Source organism: Solanum verrucosum, unplaced genomic scaffold (assembly GCF_900185275.1).
Source record: "Solanum verrucosum unplaced genomic scaffold, falcon-dt-bn FXZP01000062.1, whole genome shotgun sequence".
Taxonomy (NCBI): Eukaryota; Viridiplantae; Streptophyta; class Magnoliopsida; order Solanales; family Solanaceae; genus Solanum; species Solanum verrucosum.
Window position 1 is genome coordinate 8,024,666 of NW_026020477.1, and position 23,194 is coordinate 8,047,859.

The window sequence follows — 23,194 nt, forward strand, 5'->3', positions numbered from 1 at the left end:
AAGTCAAACAACTCTTTTTAGAAGGCATATCATTTTGTGTCCAAACTTAATGAAGGTTCTTGTAAAAGGCTTTATATTAGATTTTTCTATCAAAATTAATAATAGGGTCTTTAGATAACATGGTAGGCCAATTGCTATATATTTATGTTCCTCTTTAGCTACATTTTCTACTTTTCTTTTTCTATATCTTTTCTTCCTTTTTACTTCAAAATGGACAGTCCGCATGACTTGATACACATAGATAGTAGTTGATGATTCAAGATAATCTTTCTTCTCTAAGATTGTCTCCAAAGCCCATCCTCTATTCACACACACACATCTATGTCTATAATGTTGTGTCCTTTGTTCTACCTCTAGTTTTCCTATTTATTTTGAGTATAAGTTTGTAATTTAGGGGTGTACATTGCCGGGTTGGTTCGGGTTTTTCAAATATCAAACCAAACTATTCGTGTTGGATTTTTAAATTTATAAACCAAACCAAACCAATAAAACTCGGGTTTTTCAACCTCGGGTTTTTTCAGTTTTTCGGGTTTTTCCGGTAAAGTATTCATACAAACATATAATTTACTTGTACTTCAAATATTTCTTTAGTCCTACCAAAATACAACCATCTAAGATGTTTATTAAAAATATTACACAATATGATATGATTAATGACACAAAAATATCCAACAAAAATAATAATAATGAAATCGCGTAAAACAAATATTGCAAATTAACAAGTCATAATGAAAATGATCATAATTTAAAAGTACTAAATCATGCTAAAATTAAGTTTAATAAGTATTAGTTACATGACTAAATATTAAAGGAAATTAAAATTAGATTATGTATTTTAATTGTCTGAATCAATGTAAAACTAAAGAACAAATATTCAATATTATTGTCATTCTTAGTGTTGAATTGATTTTCTTTTTGCATTAGTATTAATTGATTTTGATTTAAGCTTTATTATAATTACCAACATTTGTGGACTATAATCTTTATTGGCCCATTCATAATTCTAAGTTTCAAACTTGAAATAATATATTAAAAGATAAAAACTATGAAAAAGTATAAGAAATATTTTAAAATTATATCAAAGTAAATATTTTTATGTATAAAATAAAATTTTAAAATTATATATATAATGTCGGATTGGTTTGGTCTCGGGTTGGTTTTTTTTAATTAAAACCAAACCAACCCAAATATAGTCCGTTTTTTGTTTCAAAACCAAACCAAGTCAAACCAAACCACTAGTCGGGTTTTTTTCGGGTTGACTCGATTTGCGGTTTGGTTCGGTTTTTGGTTCAGTTTTATACACCCCTAATTTGTATACATTATTGCATGTGTACGTAAAAAAGCTTGATACTATCAGGTTATTTAAAAGATAAATATATATGATTATTAATGGATAATTATCGTTGGTTTGACTGCTACTAAGCACTCAAAGAACCTTGTTCTTTAAGCATCTATGCAAGAAGATAAATTACGGAATAAAGTAAATCAATACAAATATTTAGCACGAAAAACTCGTTGCTTAAAGGAGGAAAAAACTAAAATCTATCTCTTTAGGTGTTTTTTTTCTTCAAATTTCCACTAAACTTGAGCAATTTAAGGTTTCAACGGTCTTTGTAACACCTAAGGAATTGTTCCCAACAGTCCCAATAGCTCTTCTCTTCAATGACTCTACCAGATCAACGAAGTCTACACCTAGATTTTATATAGAGAAAAATTCAAAAATAACAAAAATAATAGACATAATAAGTCTCTATAACTATAATTTCGGTAATTGCGCTCCGTAGCTATAGTTCCGTTTGCTATGGATACTGTGATTTGTATATGTCACTTGCCCGTTTGTATATTTCGCTTGCAAATATACAAAAATGATAAGTATATATAAATGGAGGCTGCGATTTGTATATTTCGCTTGTCTGTTTGTATATTTCGAGCGAATATACAAACATAGTAAGTATATACAAACTCTGAATTTATACATTTAGAAACTTTTCAGAACTATGTTTGTATATTCCACTTGCCAATATACAAACAAAGTAATTTATTATGAATTTCTTATAAATAGTATACAAATAGTTAGCGTAAGCATATACAAATTCTGGATTTATACAATCATGAACCAAATTATACAAATTCTGAATTTATACAATTAGGAAATTGAATAGCAAAATTTCACAAATTATAGCCACGGATTAAAAATAATCGAAACTATAACTATATTACATAATATATTTTAGATATTTTTCATTTCGTGTAATTTTCCCTTTTATATATGAACATGTTTTCTATAGCAAAAAATATAAATAAAAGGTGGACGTATTCTAGTATTATATTTGTCAAGAAATTAAGCTTGGTGGTTAATTAATAGGGAAAATTGTATAAAATAATAAATTATTAATTCAAATTAAATTATAGCCATGGTTTATTTTATTTGTAATTCGCAGCAAACATCTCATTTTTTTGTCATCTGGTTTGGTATATAATTAGCCTTTTTCGGTATACAATTACCCATTCGGTATATACATGTATAAAATGTATAAAATGCGTTTGTATTTGTATAAAGCGAGAGAAAAGTGTATATACAAATACAAATACATATATTTTTGTCCTATACACTTATAATTATACAAATATAGATCTTATTATACAAATTACAATGTATAAATGAATTTATACAAAATTAAACAATTTGTATAAAATTGGATGCATCTAGCAAATTATACAAATCAAAAGCTCCATAGCAAACATAAAATTTGTTATGGAGCACAATTATGCAACCTATAGCTATAACATACAAATATGATTTTTATGTTTGCTATATGGGAAAGTTATTCTAATTAATATCCCACTCAATTTTATTGATTACTTGTTACGTCTCTTTAATTGTGAAAGTGAAAAATACCTTTTTCTATAATTAAATAAGGCTGAAAAATAAGGGAGAAATGGGTTTTTAGTCTTTTATCAATATTTTTAGATTTATCTATTTTTTCATACTTACATGATATAAAAATGAAAAAAAAAGACATTTTCTTTAATTCAAACTGTAAAAGGAAAAGAGATCTCATTTCCTCGAAAAGAGATAATGAATCTTTCGTACACTAACAATATTATTATTTGGTGGCAGTAATATAATTTGATAATTTTAATGAGTGCAGTAAATAACCTGTTACAATTATATAGTAACTTTTAAAATATATTAAAAGTATGAAAATTACAGTGTTAGTCCATATAAGTTAAAATCTAAAAATAAAAAATGAGGAAGACTAGTTATTCACTAATATGTTGTGAGAAATATAGTGAAACGAGAATTTCTAGGCCCATAATTGTTGGTGAGTGATGACCTTAAAAGGCCTCATACTATGGGTCTTCATTAATTTTAGGCCTTCTTCATTTTTGAGTACCAATATATGAAGAGGAAGTTAACCTCGCTAGTTTTTGGGTGTACATAGGGTAAATTCCTCATTTCTATATAATAGCTTGTAAATCACACAAAGAAGATAACCCGCACTAGATAAGTTCGGTCCGATGAGATGAGGTCGATCCAAAAGGCAAATTCCTTGTTTTAGCTTCGATACATTTGACTATTTCTGTAATAATATTTACCATCGCTGGTTAATATACATATATATTATATGTTTATTGGTTATTTTTTCTGAATAATCTATTATTTAACTTGATTTCTCATATATGAATAAATGAGTTTCATTATGTTTATGTGTGTTCTAGGAATCTTATACTCTATGGATTGGTTCTTAAGGCTATAACCCATGATTTTGCTGTAAAGTGGTTCATCTCGAGATCGAGTATAATTCTTCATAATTCTAAGATCCAAGATCTGACCAACTAGCTTGATTAACAAACTACATTAGATATAAATTCATTTTACTTTTATAATTCATTTTAAAGGATGTCCATTTTTATTTTTATTTTTAAACATTCTATCGCAATTTTCTTCTTTTTATTGTGGGTTGTGGCTATATTTATGATACAACATCCTCATGTTCTCATACACTATATTGCACATCATTTTTTTAGGAAAAGTCTTGCTACATTTAATAAATATAAAAAATATCACTATATTATGTAAATAAACTCCAAAAATCTCATTGTTTATGAAAAAATCTCTTTCTTATTTGTCGTTTTTAGCCATTCAACTTACTAAATTTTCTTCCCAAATTTCTTGGTTTTAGTTTAGGTAATATTTTTTTAATATATTAATAAAAATTACCATTTGACGGTTAATAGAAATCAGATTGAGTTATAATATATCTTTCCCATATTAGGTAGTACTATATATTACATTTTGTTACGTATCAATACGATGAAAAAATACATCATGAAATGTTAGTTAAATTTTTTATAATTTGACTCTAAAATTAGCAAATTGTACTATTAAAAGTGGACGGAGGTAGTAATATTTTGATTTCTAAAAAAAAAACATGGTTGCATTTGCATTGTCCCAAAATTCTGTATTTCCTAATCTCCACTCTGCCGGCGACTGAGTACCGACTGAGCCTCCGGCTATTCCGACCTCGAATCCGACCAGCGTCAAGGTACTATTCTCTCTTGCCATTTGGTTAGCTACTTCTAGTTTACTACTTGAATGTTGATTTTCTTTTACAGTTGAAGGTTGAATTCATAAAAATGGAGTAGTTGTTATTGTTCGAGAGGGTCTTACCTGTTCTTCACTTTCCCATTTAATTTCCTGGCTTTGATAGAGGCGAATAGGTGTAACAGAGTTGAACCAAAAAAAAAAGAAATCGGTTCAGAAATACCTAATTGAACCAAACCGAATTTGAAAAAAATGAACAAATTTTCTATACCTTTGGTGGTACACCCATTCAATACTCCGATAATGCATTCTGTTATGTAATATTTATTTGTGATCTGCTCAAGTAAACTTGTTCATCATAATTTATGATGGTGGTTGTGGAACCTCTATTGAGATATTTGAGGTACAAAATTTATGTGTCGGCTTCATATTCTCCAGTAAACTGCAATGGTAGAAATGTTTTGGTTGAATATGTTTTCTTGAGCAATGAGAACCATGTAAAGATTTTATCACCACTTCTATACTGAGCATGTATGTGTGGTGGATTGATAACTGTGTGAATTGAAATTAATCTTCTTAGATGATTGAGTTCTCTCTCTGTGCTTTGATGTGTGTGTGTGTGTGTATTTTTTAATGATAATGTGTCTATCCTTTGATGCTTTCCACCAACTTAAATCACAGGTCCATATTTAATGCTTTTATGCGTAAAATGTTTCTACCTTCACTAAAGAAGTTTGTAGTTTATGGTGCAATAGAAGTTCTGTATTCAATTCTTTTTGGTAATGAACCTCCAGCTACTTGTTCAATTCCAAATTGATTTGAAGATTTCCTCAAATCCAGAAGCTAGTTGGTTGATGGAATTGTGAGAGAAGCAGAGGAAGAAACTGAGTTTGAGCAGCTGGAGTACTGGAGTTGTTCCTCATCACTTGTTTTGTTCCCAAAATAAGAATGAGGATAGTCGGACTGACCGGAGGGATTGCTTCAGGGAAGAGCACTGTCTCCAACCTTTTCAAGGCTCATGGTATTCCCGTTGTCGATGCTGACATCGTAGCTCGGGTAACTACGTTTTCCTTTTCCTTTTGCTATTCCGTTACCAGGCTTATTTAGTGCATCAAATATAAAGAGTCTTAATATATTATGCTTGATTAACTGTCAATTTGGGCATATTATCTCCATCCGCTAAAATTTGTGCAAGTTTTTGGCAAGCTCTATATACTGACAAAAAAATATAATTATGTAGAACGTTTTGAAGAAAGGAACAGGTGGTTGGAAAAAGGTTGTTGCCGCATTTGGTGAGGATATCTTACTGGAAAATGGAGAAGTTGATCGTGCAAAGCTAGGTCAAATAGTATTCTCTGATCCGGGAAGACGTCAGCTTCTTAATAGGTAAAGTTTGGTATGAAAATATGAACTAGTTGCTGAGTGAAGTTCTACTTTTTTAGTCTTCCTGGTTTATTGTTATATAATTTACACGTTCAACTTGTCTGATATAATGTTATGATAAAGGAAAAAATGGATCAGCAGATAATTAGTCCTGTAATCAGTCTTTCAATTAGATCAGCAGATAATTAATCCTGTATTCAGTCTTTCTGGGTCGAGCTCGTCGCACCGGGCTTGCATAGTGTGGGTTACCTCTCCTATGTGGTTTGCGAGCTATTGCATAGGAGCTGGGGCTTTACCCTGTGCGCACCCAAGGATAGCGGCTGCAGGTTTCCTTGTCATTAAAAACAAAAAATTGGATACTTTTTGTCTAATCCAAAGAAACAAAACTAGTACTTCCTCTTATTTTCTTATGTTCGCCGAGTAACACTAATAAAAAAGGTTCAGGATAGTTCCTGTTAAAGAATGACAAAAGTCCCACATCGGTGGTTAATGAGATGGGTGGACTCCTTATAAGGCTTGGGCAATCCTCCTCCCTTTGAGCTAGCTTTTGGGGTGTGAATTAGGCCTAAGACCTAATTTAACATGGTATCAGAGCAGGGCCCGTCTCACCCGATGTTGGGACCCCCAAAATAAAAATTGCCCACGCACCAGATGCTAAGCACTGGGCGTGAGGTGGGGTGTTAAAGAATGACAAAAGTCCCACATCGGTGGTTAATGAGATGGGTGGACTCCTTATAAGGCTTGGACAATCCTCCTCCCTTTGAGCTAGCTTTTGGGGTGTGAGTTAGGCTTAAGACCTAATTTAACATGTTAAAGAATGACAAAAGTCCCACATCGGTGGTTAATGAGATGGGTGGACTCCTTATAAGGCTTGGGCAATCCTCCTCCCTTTGAGCTAGCTTTTGGGGTGTGAGTTAGGCCTAAGACCTAATGTAACATGGTATCAGAGCAGGGCCCGTCTCACCCGATGTTGGGGCCCCCAAAAATCAAAAATTGCCCACGCACCAGATGCTAAGCACTGGGCGTGAGGTGGGGTGTTAAAGAATGACAAAAGTCTCACATCGGTGGTTAATGAGATGGGTGGACTCCTTATAAGGCATGGGCAATCCTCCTCCCTTTGAGCTAGCTTTTGGGGTGTGAGTTAGGCCTAAGACCTAATTTAACATTAAATTAGGTCTTAGGCCTAACTCACACCCCAAAAGCTAGCTCAAAGGGAGGAGGATTGCCCATGCCTTATAAGGAGTCCACCCATCTCATTAACCACCGATGTGAGACTTTTGTCATTCTTTAACACCCCACCTCACGCCCAGTGCATCTTAGCATCTGGTGCGTGGGCAATTTTTGATTTTTGGGGGCCCCAACATCGGGTGAGACGGGCCCTGCTCTGATACCATGTTAAATTAGGCCTAAGACCTAATTTAACATTCTACAATCAAAATATATGAAGAAAAACTTTATATCTGGAAAACTTCATCCTATAGCTGATTCTGGTTTGATTTGGTGTGGTGATTTTGGAGCTTCCTTGAGAACTTAGTTTCTCTTTCCACACAAATGAGACAACTTGTTTCCATGCCTGGAACTTGAACTCGGAGAAGTAAACATGAGGGGTGAACGCAGAGAAATAAAAACCATAAGTAAACTGCTATCAAACTGTTATATTTCAGAATATTAATACTAAATGCTTAAAACATCTCTTATCTTTTTTTTTTTTTTATGTAGGTTTAAAACATCTCTTATCAATGACATTTATTTTACTTTGGTCAGTAAAGAGTATAATCTCTTTGGGATTGGCAGTTTAGTAGCTCTTTGAAAATTGAAGGATTAAGGCATAGTTGTTTTTGTTACATTTACTTTAATCTTGTGTTTACTACAGTCTTTTCTTTTTAGTTAGAGATTTGTGTGTTAGTTTAGAGAGACATGTGAAATGTAGAAACCTCCAGTTTTATAGATGATATCATTTTTAGGATAAAGGCATGGTTGTTTTTATTACATTTATGCCAAGTCTTGTGTTTATCATAGTCTTTTCCATGTAGTTAGAGATTTTGATGTCGGTTTAGAGAGACATGTGAGATTCAGTCATTTAGAGAAGCTCCAGTTTTATAGAACTCTTATTAGGCTTAAGAAAGTCAAGCTATTGAGTGATGAAATGAAGTAGCCTGAATAGAGTGGGAACCGATACAGAGCATATAGCCAACCTCAAATTATTATGGGCTTGAGGCTTTGATTGATTAATTGAGAGTACAATTCGACAACAAATATAGAAATTAGTCAACTTTGTGGGATGTTATGCTTGAAGTTTAACAGCAAATATAGAAATAAGTCAACTTTGTTGGATGTTATACTTGAAGTTTAACAGCGAATATAGAAATAAGTCAATTTTGTTGGATGTTATGCTTCAAGGCACATGACCATGTTAATTGGACCTTCCTTCTTAAATTTCTAAAAGGCATGGCCTTTGGTGTGAAGTGGATTAATTGGATCTCTTCGACATAAAGATTGTGAAATTTTCTATCTTGGTGAATGGGTGCACAGAAGGACCTTTCCCTTCCGTGAGAGGTTTGAGGCAAGGTGATCCTCTATCACCATTCCTGTTTCTTATTGCAGTGGAAGGACTGAACCAGTTGTTTAAGGTGGTGAAGGACAATGGTCTTTTCTGAAGGGGTTTAAAGCTGCAATCAGGGAGGACAATAGTGCTGCGATTACAACAGATGACTCTTCAATCTTCTGTGATGCTGATATTGACCAAGTAAAACATCTGAGAGTTATTCTGGTGATCTTTGAAGTAGTATTAGGGCTACATGTTAATTGGAGTAAGAGCATGCTATTCCCAGTTAAGGAAGTTGCCAACATCCAGGTGCTAGCAGCTATCTTCAGATGTGAGCGGGGTCATTACCAACTATTCATCTAGGGCTCTTCCCAGGGGAAACAAGTAAAGCTTGAGAACTCTGGATTGGGGTATTGAAAGGTGTGAGAAGAGGCTAGCAATCTAAAAGTGTCAATATCTCTCTTTGGGAGAATATAGTTCTGGTAAACTGTGTTCTGGAATCTGGATGCACTATCTACATATGTCATATCTCTGGTTCCTTTTTTTTTTAAACATTAAAAGTTGTCTCTGGTTCCTTCACCTTGTAAGGTAAGGAACAAAATTGACACATTAAGGAGGAATTTCATATGTCAAGGCAACAAAGACAAGAAAGTACATTTGGTTAATTGGAAAAGTCTCATTACTAACAAAAGGAAAAGAGGCTTAGGCACAAGGAATCTAAATGCTCATAATCAAAGCTTGCTTGTGAAGTAGTTTTGAAGGTATTACTTGGAGACTAATGCTCTATGGAGAAGGGTTATTCATGACAAGTATGGCCAAGATGGACAGTGGTGTACAAGAATTGTCAACAACCTCTATGGGGTGAGCCATTAGATCTTCCTGGAACTTTATGATTGATAACACCGGTATAAGAGTGGGTAAAGGAAGAAGAACTCTATACTGGAATGATGACTGGCTTGGACATGGCTCTGTGAAAGAACTGTTCCCTGGTTTCTATAGCATTGCAACACTACCTGAAGCAAATCTAGAAACAGTGAAGGGAGTGCAGAGGTGGAACATTACTTTCAAAAGACTACTACATGACTTGGTACTGGAAAGAGTTGTTGAATTGTTCAAGATATTAAATTCCTTCCATGGTCTCAAAGATTCTGACGACACTTGATCTGGAAGCCTGGCAAAGAAGGGGTCTTCACTGTCAAATCTTCCTATACCTTATTGTCTAGGTCAAACCACCAAATTGATCACTGGCCATGTAAGTTTATATGGAAAGTAAGGGATTCTTTTAAGTTTCTATGTTTTCCTGTCTAGTAGCAAGAGAAACCTACCTTACTCAGGAAAATCTAAGAAAAAGGGGATTCCAGCTATGCTCTAGGTACCATATGTGTGGTGCTACTTGGGAAACTAGCAGTCATTAATTTTTACATTGTTCCATTGCTGGGCAACTGTGGCAACTATTTCTCAACATGGTAGGTCTCAGGTGGTCTATGCCAGCAACAATTTGTGAGTTATTGATGTGTTGGAACTACGATGGTGGAGCAGTGAGGCAGAAGAGGTGGTGGAAACTTGTCCCAGCATGCATGGACAATCTGGAAGGAAAGGAACTCTAGATTTTTTGAAGACAAATACAATTTTGTGCAGAAAGTCAAGATGAATTGTATTCTTTTGTTTCATTTTTGGTGTAAAGAAAACTATGTAGAGGAGGATGGATCACTAGTTGATATGATAGGATCCTTGTGAAGCAGTACTCCTAAGCATGGTTGGGTTTTTGTAATGATTGTTTCCACTATTTACTGCTGTTTTGACTCATATGTTCATATGTACATGTTACCATTTTTAAATGTGGCCATATTGTTGTCTTATGACAACAATGATCAAAAACATTGGCCACTTGAAAGTGTACCTTTAACATTGGCAAACTGCTGCTGCTTCTGGAGATGGGTATTCCGTTTTCGGTATTTTATTGAGTATATTAGTAGCCTTTGAAGTTAATCCAATGGAAATATAGCATTAGCTTTCTATTCTGCTGAAGTTGACACTCAAAAGGATCTTGGCTTCTTGAGAAACAAGATAAGGAGCAGCAAAAATATCTTGAATAACAAAATGTGGGAGGCTACTAATTTATTTCTTGCTTTACTCCAAATAATATTATATTTTGGCCTAGTTTTATCAGATTGTCTAAGATTTGAATTGCTGCAGGATCACATAATGGTTTTTGTTGCAATGTAAGGTTTTGAACATGGGATTGTGTCTATGTAGGTTGCTAGCACCATTTATCTCACGTGGTATTTTAATGGAAGTTTTGAAGCTGTGGATAAAGGGTTGCTCCATAATTGTTCTTGATGTTCCTCTTTTGTTTGAGGCCAGGATGGATAAGTGGACTAAACCCATTGTTGTCGTTTGGGTTGATCCTAAGACACAGCTGCAGCGGCTCATGATTAGAGATGGATCAATGGAGGAGGATGCCAAAAGCAGAATAAATGCACAGATGTCCCTGGATCTTAAGAGGTCACAGGCAGATATTGTGATTGATAACACCGGTTCACTGGAGGCTTTGCATGAACAGTTCCAGAAAGTGTTAACTCAGATTACAAGGCCCTTGACGTGGACTGAGTTTATGCTCTCAAGAAAGGGAACTTTTCTGGCGTTGTTCTCCATTTTTGTCGGTGTTGCTATTTGCAAGAGAAGTCCATGAAGGTAATAACTCACCTAATTTGATTTAGCACGATGTATGCATTTCTGTATGGGAGAAGAGTTACTCCTTAATCGAGCTCTACTGTGTATGTACTAATTATTATTATTATTATCATTTTAAATAAACTGTGTGTGTACTTCCAACATGAACTTTTATGCTTCATTAGATACTTGTTTGAGACGTTAAAGTTGAAGTACGATAATTTGATTGTAAATTTGGACTGATTCAATGAACGGAGGGATTCTGCTGCTTTTTGGAATTTCTTTGGAGCATCTGGAACTAACTTGATCTAAGATTTCTTTTTTTTTTCTGTTGAAAATGAGTTCTCCTTCCACCACCACCCCTGATAAAATGATTTCCCTAATAGGATATTGTCATGTGCTGTACAAAATAAATAAGGCCCCCAGTTGATGGTTGGTTTACAATGGCATCACAATGTGCTATTCCAGTGTTGTCTTGCTTCCTGTTTCCTAGTGACTCTTTAAATTTTGTTAGAGGCATGTAATGTTTCCAAGGTTGGAAAGAAAAATGTGTGCTGTGTGGTTAAAGAAATCTTGCTTAAATTATTGCTGGTTGCTAAACCTGTTGTTTATACTCTTTATTGTTTCAAAATACCTGATTCTTTTTATAAGGAGATCTGTAGTTTGCAAAATTTTTGTAGGAAGAAAATAAGGTGTAGTGTCCATAGTTTTATATCTAGGTATTGTACTAGTGATCTAGTATAATGGATTTTGGTCTTAAATCTGATTGTTCTTGTGGTAGTAGTAGAGCCAGAGTTTGCCCTGCTAAAGATAAAAACTGGAACTTAGCAGAATTCCTTGTGTTATCTAACCTTTTAAGTTAACGACTATTTTGGGAAGCTAGGAGCAAATGTTTCTGTGCTAATGGTAGGTTGATTGATCTGAGAATTAATGCAGCAAAAACCCAGTCAGAATGGAATGAGGTTTATATTGTCAATTCTGTTCTATTCCTATCATTGTCATTGGTCCTGCCTCCTTTGATGATATAAAATTTTCCATTTGATGGCATCACTACCTGTACTTATTCTGGCTTTAATGATACCTATTCTAGATTATATTTTTCCACAATGGGTTGCTCGTTTCATGGCTGAACTATTGGTTGGATTAGCTCACTTTTCTGTAGGTTATATATTCACTTATGCAGCTTTCTTGATTGCCTCTACGTCAGGCAAATATGGTCAATCTTTTAATGTCTGTATCCACGACAAGTTGTGACAGGTCATCTCTTACTGCTAAAGCTGTTGCCATTTGTGATGGATGCTGTATTAAGGGCTGAACGTGATGTTTAACGAGTTTATCAATATGCCGACTCTCAAGCTGGACATGTAATGATTGGTTTCAGCAATTCTGGACGGTATTACAGTCCTTGTTCAGTCGATAAGCTTACTTTTTTTCTTTACTGGAAAGGATAGAACCAAGTCAGTATTTAGCTGAACTTCCTACACATGCATAGTTTCAAAGGACATGTTATTTTATGTGGTTTCAATGGAGTATTTCAGATGGGGTGTCAGTTAGGTAAGATGATATGATTTAGTTCATTCAGGAACCAAATTATTCTTATAGTGGTACTCTATAATCGATCATAATCAATAAACATACAATATTCAGTGATGACAAGTGCATGCTTTTGCACAAGAATTTGATATTAAGTTTATTCCTTTTTAACTCGATGTGCACTAGAAAGTGGACACCTGAGCTACCACCGAAATCATCAATGTCTTGATCAAGAAGGTCTGGAGGAAAATCCCAAGAAGTTGTCATTTACCTTGATCACATCATCTGGGCATATATACTAGAAGTCCTGGTGCATGTTAACTGGATTGACCCTGTTTCAACTAAGCTTTTGACAAAGATGCAATCTTCCATGATGAAGTCACAGTCAAGACTCTAAGATGGAGGGAGGGAGCATCCCATCCATTACATGAGTAAATAAGGAGAAACACAGTTTAGGTTGAGGTTAATGACTAGTTATGTATATAGATCTTGGTTGACAAACATGGTTATAGGAGATTCTGATTGAATTATAGAGCATAATTATGATTATGATACCTGTAACTTATCTTTATTTTACGTCAGACTACAGGAGGGACTTTGTTTATATCTTGGCAACTTTTAATAATTAACTGAAGTGTATCACATGGATCATACGACTATATTACAGATGCATTCAAAAAGCAAATGGAAAAGGAACACAAGCCCGTATTTCATGGAATAAAAGTTGCCCAAAGCGTACGCCGATCTGTAAGTGCATTTTGAAAGTAAAAGAGGCATGTATCACTAGTGAGATTGGAAGTTGTACGATGTATTTAAACTAGGAATTTTTTTTTACCAAAACAAGAAAGATTACTTGACATTTAATGTCTTAAACTAAAGCTTAGATTTAGTTCTGAATACCAAAGAGAAAGCAAACATCCACAATGGAACCACAAGTTACTGCAAGCAGAGCATGCAATATGAAGAATCAGCAACATCCATCTCCATAATCATTATTGAACAGTAATTGAAAGCTATAACGAAGCGTTAGGAAGACAAAAGATATGTCCCAAAAAGTTCCAAAACATCCAACTGAGTGTTTTTCATTAGTCGAGTAACAATTAAAACAAACGCAAGTGCGAGATGACACTTTTAGATGGAAACATGATGAGGATGGCAAGTTCTCTGTAGGCAGAATTTATAGAAAAGAGGTATCCTGGATGCCTGAGAACAAAATAGGTCCTTGGAAGAATGTATGGGAAAGTATGGCTCCTACTAAAGTCAAGTGCTTTGCTTGGTTAGTAATCACGAAAGCTTGCCTCACTCATGAGATCCTGCAGAAAAAGGGATTGCCAATTGTGTCCAGATGCATGTTATGTATTGAGGCTAGAGAGACAAATAATCATCTGTTTCTCCATTGTAAAGTCACATCTCTTCTTTGGACTATGTTCCTCAGTTTAACAGAGACAAAATGGTCAATGCCAGAGCACGCAAACTTGTTAAGTTGCTGGATTAGGAGAGGGGGAAGCAAGACACAGAAGACGTGGTGGAGAATAATCCCACACTGCATCTGGTGGACTATCCGGAGGGAGAAGAATGGAAGAAACTTTGAAGATAGATTCAACAACATTCAGAAAATCAAAGGGAGCTGCATTGCAACTTTCTACTTTTGGTGTAAAGAACATTGTATAGAAAATGCTGAACAATTAGTAGATCTTTTAGGATTACCGTAATTAGTCTCTTGTTTTAGCTTGTTACTACCTTTTGGAGGTCTCCAGCATACCTTAATGCTGAGGAATACAACTATACCAGTTTCAAAAATAAAAATAAAAAACACACTAGGTCAACACACAACACAGATCAAATATAACCTTTTGTTGTAATAGAACACAAACCAAGGAACCACACAGAGCATTTCAAACTCCACTATCTCAATTTCATGAAGTTACTTGCAATCCTTTGAACAGTAACCAGAATATCCCAAACTGCTGATCATGCCGACTCTTCAAGATTGAAAATTGCAAGTTTTCTTTAATTCTAGTTATCAACACAAGAATGATAGTAAGTGTAGCAACCAGTAATCCACTTCCACCAGCCTAGCATGTCATCTCAGTTTTAAAAAATTTAACTCTCTAAGATTAGTACTTAAAAATCTCACTTCTTCAGACTTAAAACAAAATGAACTGGAAATAACATGCATTAAATTTATAACAGAAAACGGTCTCAATTTCATGGGTTTCTACTGTCCTCTTAGCAATAAGCAGAATGTCCCAATCATCGGATCATGCTTACTTACACACTCCAGAGGTGAAAAATGGGAGTTCTCTTTAGTTCTTATTATACAAGAATAATAGTGTTTGTAGAAGCCGCTGTTCCATTTATTACGGCCTAGCAAGCAGTCTAAATTAGAAAACAAGTTTTGAGGGACAACTCCTAATATGTGTACTTGATCAAATTTTTGGATAAAAATAAAATGAACCAGAAAAACCATTTGATATATAGCATAAAGAGTGAAGGTATAAATCTGCAGGTTCTAATAGCTACATTTGTTCTGACAAAGCATAGTCCAGATAAGTAGTGATTTACCTGTACAACTTTGGCTTAAAGAACATTATAAGCTCAGAAGTAACATAACACCTTATAGTTTTAAGTATTTTACTTGCAAAACGTGAATAATTTAGGAGAACTTTTAGGTATTAACTCTTTTTGTATTGCATAGATTATATTTCTTAGAAAACCAGATCATTTTGAACATCTAATTCTAAAAGTACATAACATTCAACTGCTACCACAATATCAACCATAAAATTTTTTTAGAAACTACCATATATAGTCAGAATGAAAGTAGGAAGGTCTTACAAAATGCATACACACAATACTTGTTCTCAGGTTGGATGTTTATCAAAACCCCAGCAGCCCAAGAAAAGTTGGAAAAATATTAAACTTGAATCAAAAGCAAGACCTCAAAAGTCCATCATCTCTGTCTCAATCAGCTCGAAAGGAATGACTTTCCTTTTGGGCTGGTTGCAAACAAAAGATGAACCCCAAACTTCTTTCCTAAACCTTCCTTTGATGAATGATGCTCTTTGATAGAAACCATCATTTTCTCACCGCCTTTAATTGGGCGTTTGAAATGTCGTCTTGGCATATAGCTCACCCATGCATAACTCTCATACCGTACTGGAATGTCTGCACCAAAAAGCGGATACTCAATCCTATTTTTCTGGTCAGTGATGATGGCAATGGGGGTTCCAACACAATGTTCTCCTTGAGGTCCACAAATAGCCCAAACAATCATGCCAAGGAATTCTTGTTCCATGTATTGTGGAACAATCAAAGATATTGAAGATCCCACAACCCGATAGCTTAACCAGCTAGGAATCTCATCACAGTGAAGAAAAACATTTACGCCATTGAGTGCAGAATTTGCCTAAACATGAATCAGAGAAAAGGTATTACATAGAGAAATGTATAAGGGAACAACAATGTTTGAATTATACAAGTGACAGAGCAACCAACCTTGAAGAAGCCTTCAGCTAGGGGATTTTTTCTGAGCATACAACCTATTGCATTCATATACTTCAAGTATTTAAGGCTCTCAACGCCCCGAATCTCAACCAATTTACTGCAATCACAGAAATCCAACAGTTGCAATCTGTTTGCACTTGACAAATCTGGAAGCATTTCTAGTGACCTGCAATTCCTTGTGCATAGTTCTTCTAGGTTACAAGGAAGATTTGGGAGCATAAGGAGATTCGGGCATCCATAGAGGCTAAGGGTTTTTAGCCTGGATAGGTGACTAAGAGTGAGGGGTGGGCTGTGAAAGTTATTTCCACTTAAATCTAAGACTTCCAGCGAGAATAATCGGCCAAGACAATTGGGAATATCTCTTTGGCACAGATTGAAGAAAGGAACTTTTAGAACTTCCAAGGACGGTAAATTTATAATAGAAGATGGAAGAATATCATGATCTTTTGATGCTAAAAAGGATGAAATGAAGGAAAGATGAGATTTAGGTTGTAAAATTTTGCAGCCATTTCCCACTTCCAAGAGTTGAAGATTCTTCAAAAGTCTACAAGACACTGGTAGTTGTTTAATAGATGTTCCCATTGCATAAAGTGCCGTCAAACGCCTAAGATTCCCCATGTCAGCAGGCAATTGTTGTAGATTTGTACAATCATTCAGATATAGCTTCTTGAGCGATTTCAGCTTACAGATGCTTTCAGGTAGTCCCTTAAGTTTCTTACACCCAGTGAAATCTAAATACACAAGAACCTCCAAATATTCAATTGATGAATGCACCTCAGTCAAACTAGAACAACCTCTGAAAAGTAGTTTCTCAAGCATTGGTGAACCAGTGAAGTCTGAAGTTCTCACTAGGCTCTCACAATAGCTCAGATCCAAAATCTTCAAACACCTTAAGTGCTGGACAAATGAAGCAATGTATTAACTCTAGAATAGCAGATTTAATTGTTCAAATTCAAGGAGTAAAGTTGTAGAACATCAGACCTTTGTACTAGGGGACTCTTTGAAGCTGCTGTGTTTCACATCCAAAATAACAAGTTTGTCCAGATGCAAATCCGATGGGAAGTGTTCCAAATGGCGATGATGCCATTTTAACACTCTAAGCTCTGTAAACATGTCCTTGAAGCTTCCTTCAAGAGGAAGATGATCAATTTGGAGTAGTCTTAGGTTCTTCATTTTTGAAAATCCTTTTGTACTCACACGCATGTCCTTAAATACTGGTTCTTCTAGCTTCAATGCCTCAACTTTTTCCCCTCCCTGGATTCATGATGAGAAATGATCAGTTCCATCAAGACATACAGGATGTGTTCGAAATTTATTGATCAAGATTTAGAATAGAGAGCTCAGGTGAATAAAGTCAGTAGTGTAGGGGGGTCAAACTATTAATTCTTTTACATAATCAAAGAAAAGTGAAGCACCTCATTAGCTAATGGCTCAATTCAATGCTTAATATTGCATTGGGTATGGTTGTGTGTTTCTCATGCCAACAACAACAACATACCCAGTGAAATCCCACTAAGTGGGGTCTGGGGAGGGTAGAGTGTACGCAGACCTTACCACTACCTCGTGGAGGTAGAGAGGCTATTTCCGGAGGACCCTCAACTCAAGTACAACAACACCAAGTAAAAGAAGAGGAAACATTATATAGGACATAGCATCCAATAAGGAAAAAAAAAAAAGGGCATAATCAACAAAGGAGACAATAACATCAAGAAAATACTGTGAGAGGTGAAACGCAGTAAACGACATATGGCTATAGGATCACAGACAAGAACTACAAGAGCAAGGCTAGGACTACTACAAACGCTACCCACCCATACCCTCGCAAGGAAAGACAACACGCTAGCCCTACTAACCTTCAACCTTAATACGCGACCTCCACTCCTTCCTATCTATCCTATCTAGAGTCATGTCCTCGGTAATGCGAAGCTGAGCCAAGTCATGTCTAATCACCTCTCCCCAATACTTCTTAGGCCTACCTCTACCCCTCCGCGTACCCTCTACAACCAGCCCCTCGCACCTCCTCACTGGGGCGTCTATGCACCGTCTCTTCACATGCCCAAACCATCTCAGTCTCGCTTCCCTCAGCTTGTCCACCACAGAGGCCACTCCCACCTTCTCTCGGATAGCCTCATTCCTAATCTTATCGCTCCTAGTGTGCCTACACATCCATCTCAACATCCTCATCTCCGCAACATGCAGTTTTTGAACATGTGAGTTCTTGGCTGGCCAACACTCCGCTCCATACAACAAGGCCGGTCTAACTACCACTCTGTAGAACTTACCTTTAAGTTTCGGTGGAACTTTCTTATCACACAAGACTCCAGAGGCAAGCCTCCATTTCATCCAAGCCGCCCCAATGCGATGTGTGACATCATCATCTATGTCACCACTTCCTTGGATTACAGCCCCAAGATACTTAAAACTTTCTTTCTTAGGAATAATCTGTGTGTCAAGTCTCACTTCCCCATCTGCCTCATCCACCGCATCACTGAATTTGCATCCCAAATATTCAGTTTTGGTCCTACTCAACCTGAACCCTTTGGACTCCAGCGTTTGTCTCCACACCTCCAGCCTCGCATTAACTCTGTCCCGCATCTCATCAATCAGTACTATGTCATCCGCAAATAACATACACCATGGGACCTTCTCCTGAATAGACCGCGTCAACTCATCCATCACCACAACAAATAGAAAAGGGCTAAGGACTGATCCCTGATGCAGCCCCATCTCAACTGGGAAATGTTCCGAGTCTCCTCCAACCGTTCTAACCCGAGTCTTGGCTCCACCGTACATGTCCTTTATCGCCCTAATATAAATCATTGGGACACCTTTAGCCTCCAAGCACCTCCAGAGGACATTCCTCGGTACTTTGTCATAGGCCTTTTCAAGGTCAATGAATACCATATGTAGGTCTCTCTTCCTTTCTCTATATTTTTCTACCAGTCTTCACATAAGATGAATGGCTTCGGTAGTCGATCGTCCCGGCATGAATCCAAACTGATTCTCAGAGATGGACACCCCTCTTCTCACCCTCATCTCCACCACTCTTTCCCAAATCTTCATAGTATGGCTTAGCAGTTTGATACCCCTGTAGTTGTTATAGTTTTGGATATCACCCTTGTTTTTATACAACGGAACCATTGTACTCCACCTCCATTCATCAGGCATCTTTGCCGTCTTAAAAATAACATTAAACAGCCCAGTTAACCACTCTATACCTGCCTTGTCCGTGCTCTTCCAAAATTCCACCGGAATCTCATCGGGTCCGGTCGCTCTTCCCCTGCTCATCCTACTAATAGCACTTATAACCTCCTCGATCCTAAAACACCTACAGTACCCAAAGTTCCGAAGTCTTTCAGAGTGCGCCAACTCACCCAACACAAAATCTCCATCCCCTCCTTCAGTCAAAAGTTTGTGAAAGTATCTTTGCCATCTTTGCTTGATGGAGGTCTCTTCCACCAATACTTTGCCTTCCTCATCCTTGATATAATTCCTTGAGGAAGAGACTAAAAAAGAAGCAAAAATTACTCTATATGGATTGGGACCCGCATCTGGTATAAGGTCAATAATGAAATTACCAACACATGCAGAGCTTCTAAAATTACTATGTTTGTGAATTTAATGTTATACGCATATGACAAGTATTTTTCTATATAAATGATGAACCAAAAGGTAGCTCATGCTGCTCTTACAATAGATACTTCCTTGTGTTAAATGCAGAGAGGGGATATCTTATAGTGATTAGGTTAAAATTTTCAATATTGTAGGACAACGGGAGTATCATAAAACACTTCTCTCTGGCTTTCAACTGTTTTTCAGATACTTGTAATCCATAGAAGAAGAAATTTTAGTATAAATATAAGGACTTTAGAAGATGCATGAGAGTAAGTTATGTATGACATATTGACTAGCTTAAAAGTAAAGCAAGTTTCCATTGGTAAACAGCTTAGTAAGGTAGTGCTTAAGAATTTTTTTCTAAAACAAATTTTGAGGAGACCTTGTTTTCTAATCTTGGGAAAATATAGGTCAGGCTTCAAAGTAGAATGAACCATTACCTTATGTCCAGTAAGCAAATCACGAATATCATCAGGATCCCACAATCTGCTACGTTCACCTGGATATTTGGATTCTCTACGAACAATTTCTCTTCCCATATCTCTAATCAGATTATGCAAACTCAGTTGATTGGATTCATTTATTGTTACTAAACTCTTCTCGATCAAGACATTAATTCCAATTTCAGGGAAGAAACCGCAACTGCTGAGGATTTTAGAAACATCTTCCTTGTCGCATCCTTCAAAGAAACATGCGATATCAAGGAATATTTCCTTAGTTGTATGATCAGGGAGACCATCATAGCTTATTCTCTCTACAATTGAATTGTGAGGGATTTGCTTTAATCTCTCAATGGAACTTTTCCACTCTACCATGCTCCTTGTATATAAAGAGGATCCCAAAACTTCAAGTGCTAATGGAAGCCCTTGTGCATATGTTACCAGACTTTCAGAGATCTCCACAAAGTCTTCTGGAGGGAGGGGATTCTTGAAAGCATGCCAACAGAAAAGCTGTAGACTTTCACTTTCGGTCATACACTTGACCTCATATTTTACATCACATGTGGAACATTTCAGCAAGTGTTGGTCCCTCGTGGTAATGATAATTCTACTGCCAGGACCAAACCAATGCTTCCCTCCCACTAATGAGTATATTTCTTCAACATCAGCAACGTCATCAAGGATGATGAGAACTCTTTTTGATTGAAGCCTTTGTTTAATCAATTCAATTCCATGGTCGACACAACTGACTTCAATTCTTTTCCTGAGAGTATCCTTGAGAAGCTTTTCTTGCAAAGCAACCAAACCGCTACCCCCCCTTGAAACTTGCGATCCAACATGAAGAAAGGAGCTACCATCAAAATTTGGAGAAATTTGGTTGAAGATGGCTTTTGCTAAGGTAGTTTTACCAACCCCTCCCATGCCCCAGATTCCAACATACATGACATCACTTGACACCGTCCATGACAACTTATTTATTAGTTCACTAACACGAGAATTAATTCCTACTGGATGCCTTGCAATGTCCATATATTTTTTGTTTAATTTACCCTCTACCTCCTGGATAATCATCTCAATGAACTTGACTTCACTACTGCACAAAAGGAAAAATGGTAGTAGTAAATAAATAGTAGTAGTATTTTGTAAGGGAGAAAAGGTATTCTAATTACAAGATCAAGTCATAAAGTAATAGAATTTTGAAAGGAAAATAATTTTATTCTCTTGCTTTTCAAAAAGGACATCAAAATTAGTAACTAAAAGATGGATGGGAATAATCCAGAAAAACGTCACGAAGTACTAAACCAATACACAGATGGCCCCTCCATACAACTTCACCTCAGTTAATACCTACCTCACCAGCACATGTATTAATTATTTATGCCTATTAGGCATGTGAGAAGAAATCATATTTGGGGTCTGTAATGCATTTCCTGCATCTTGATCAACAGATTTACTGCTATCACTTACCCAACACTGCTGAGCAACCATCTATATATCGATAAATAATGGTAATAAAACATTGACTAGAGGTTGAATAGTACTGTCATGTAAAAATAATGAAAAAATAAAATAAAATTGATTGCAGAAACGAGCTAATTATTTGCAGCAATTAATTAATGAGATCTATAGCAGAAAAGATGGAATTAATTAGCAGAACTGTATCTTTGCATTCCCATGTTCTAAACACTGCCGGGCTAGCAAATGTGTATTCAGAAGAGAAAACAGAAAATGAAAAGGAAATATCAAACTCTCATGAAAATTGGGAACATATATTTTTCTTACAAAAATAAATACAGATGGCAAGAACTATTACCCGTTAAAATGATTTTGAAGATGGAATCCGCCTAAACTTGCAACTGCAGTAAGAGCAGCTCTCCACTTCCTCAACTGTTCTGGACTTGAATTGGATTCATGTTTGGCAAGGGAATCTCCAATTAAACCAGTTTGACGGCGTACTTCAGAAGGATCAACATCATAAAAAATAGGAATAATGAGCTGTCCAAGTTTTTCTTTACATTCAAGAATTTTGACCAGCTCATTAAGACACCATTTAGATGATGCATAATTTTTGGAGAAAACAACAAGAGAAATATTTGACTCTTCAATTGCTTCAAGTAAACTCCCTGAAATGTCCTCGCCTCTTGGAAGTTCATCATCATCTCTAAACACATTAATTCCAACATCACATAATGCTTTATAGAGATGATCTAAAAAAGTTCTGCGTACATCTTTTCCCCTAAAATTCAAGAAAACATCATAACATGGTGAATACAAATTTGCCATGGGTGAAGGGTCTCATATACAGGGGAAGTATTTTCAGGTTACTCTTTATAAATCCTTAAGGTTAGAAACCATAAAGATCAAATGACTGCTTATATAGGATAGATAAATATGCTTTCTTTCTTCCTTGGAAAATATGGTACACATTTGTATTATAAGAATTTGCAAAATATTAATTAAAAAGGAAGAAGAACTTGCAAGGCAATTAATCAGGGCGGCTCTTCCCTATAAAATTTTTATAAATAAAAAATTATGTTTCTCAACCCCATTCAAATAGAAGAAATTAAGGACACATTGTTTTGAATTCTTATATTTTCTTCGTTAACACTCACATTATTTATCCTTTGTAACTCTTTTTGCACTCTATTTCTTCAAATCTTTGATAGTTAGAGTAATACACTCTCAAAAATATGAATCAATAGTCGAAAAGTGTTGAACAAAGTGTATTATAAATTCTTTTTTTTAAATTTATTTGTTAATTTTCATATTAAAGTAGGTATACCAAGTTATCAACTTTTTGAATCAAATTCTATGATTCTAACTCTTATCTTTAAAGTTTATCAACTTTTTTTTCTATTTTGGTAGGGATTTTTCATTTTTCTTTGGGTTTTTCATCTGGTGTAAGGAGCCTTCATTGGAGCTCCAGCTAAATTCAGATCGTGCACTACA

General features: G+C 35.8%; 4 protein-coding genes across 5 annotated transcripts in view; 1 reads left to right on the plus strand and 3 right to left on the minus strand.

Moving 5' to 3' along the window:
* Nucleotides 1-14,878, minus strand: part of LOC125809132 (E3 ubiquitin-protein ligase BRE1-like 1) — a 139,115-nt gene extending 124,237 nt beyond the window's left edge. The window contains exon 1 of the mRNA XM_049488773.1: nucleotides 14,872-14,878. The gene's annotated coding sequence lies outside the window, so the exon portion shown is untranslated. The remainder of the gene's footprint in view (nucleotides 1-14,871) is intronic.
* Nucleotides 4,452-11,443, plus strand: LOC125809189 (dephospho-CoA kinase-like). 2 transcript variants are annotated; one of them, XM_049488847.1, is made up of 5 exons: nucleotides 4,452-4,573; nucleotides 5,390-5,605; nucleotides 5,790-5,935; nucleotides 10,734-11,171; nucleotides 11,336-11,443. In XM_049488847.1, exons 2-4 carry the CDS (start codon nucleotides 5,498-5,500, stop codon nucleotides 11,167-11,169), a joined length of 690 nt encoding a protein of 229 aa, XP_049344804.1. In that variant the 5' UTR covers nucleotides 4,452-4,573; nucleotides 5,390-5,497; the 3' UTR covers nucleotides 11,170-11,171; nucleotides 11,336-11,443. The 2 variants fall into 2 exon arrangements, with proteins under 2 accessions (XP_049344804.1, XP_049344803.1); XM_049488846.1 differs by lacking the exon at nucleotides 4,452-4,573 and having other exon boundaries at nucleotides 5,256-5,605.
* A 602-nt stretch (nucleotides 14,879-15,480) lies between the features above and the next one.
* Nucleotides 15,481-17,312, minus strand: LOC125809149 (disease resistance protein RPV1-like). The gene is made up of 3 exons (XM_049488802.1): nucleotides 17,172-17,312; nucleotides 16,182-17,087; nucleotides 15,481-16,092 (listed from the first exon to the last, which is right to left on the minus strand). Exons 1-3 carry the CDS (start codon nucleotides 17,301-17,303, stop codon nucleotides 15,652-15,654), a joined length of 1,479 nt encoding a protein of 492 aa, XP_049344759.1. The 5' UTR covers nucleotides 17,304-17,312; the 3' UTR covers nucleotides 15,481-15,651.
* Nucleotides 17,313-17,895: 583 nt separating this feature from the next.
* On the minus strand, nucleotides 17,896-22,564 carry LOC125809445 (uncharacterized). Its single transcript, XM_049489081.1, is given in 4 exon segments — nucleotides 17,896-17,940; nucleotides 18,123-19,741; nucleotides 20,188-21,338; nucleotides 22,059-22,564. Coding segments are annotated over 4 exon segments (3,285 nt in total). The 5' UTR covers nucleotides 22,529-22,564.
* Between the last annotated feature and the right edge of the window lie 630 nt (nucleotides 22,565-23,194).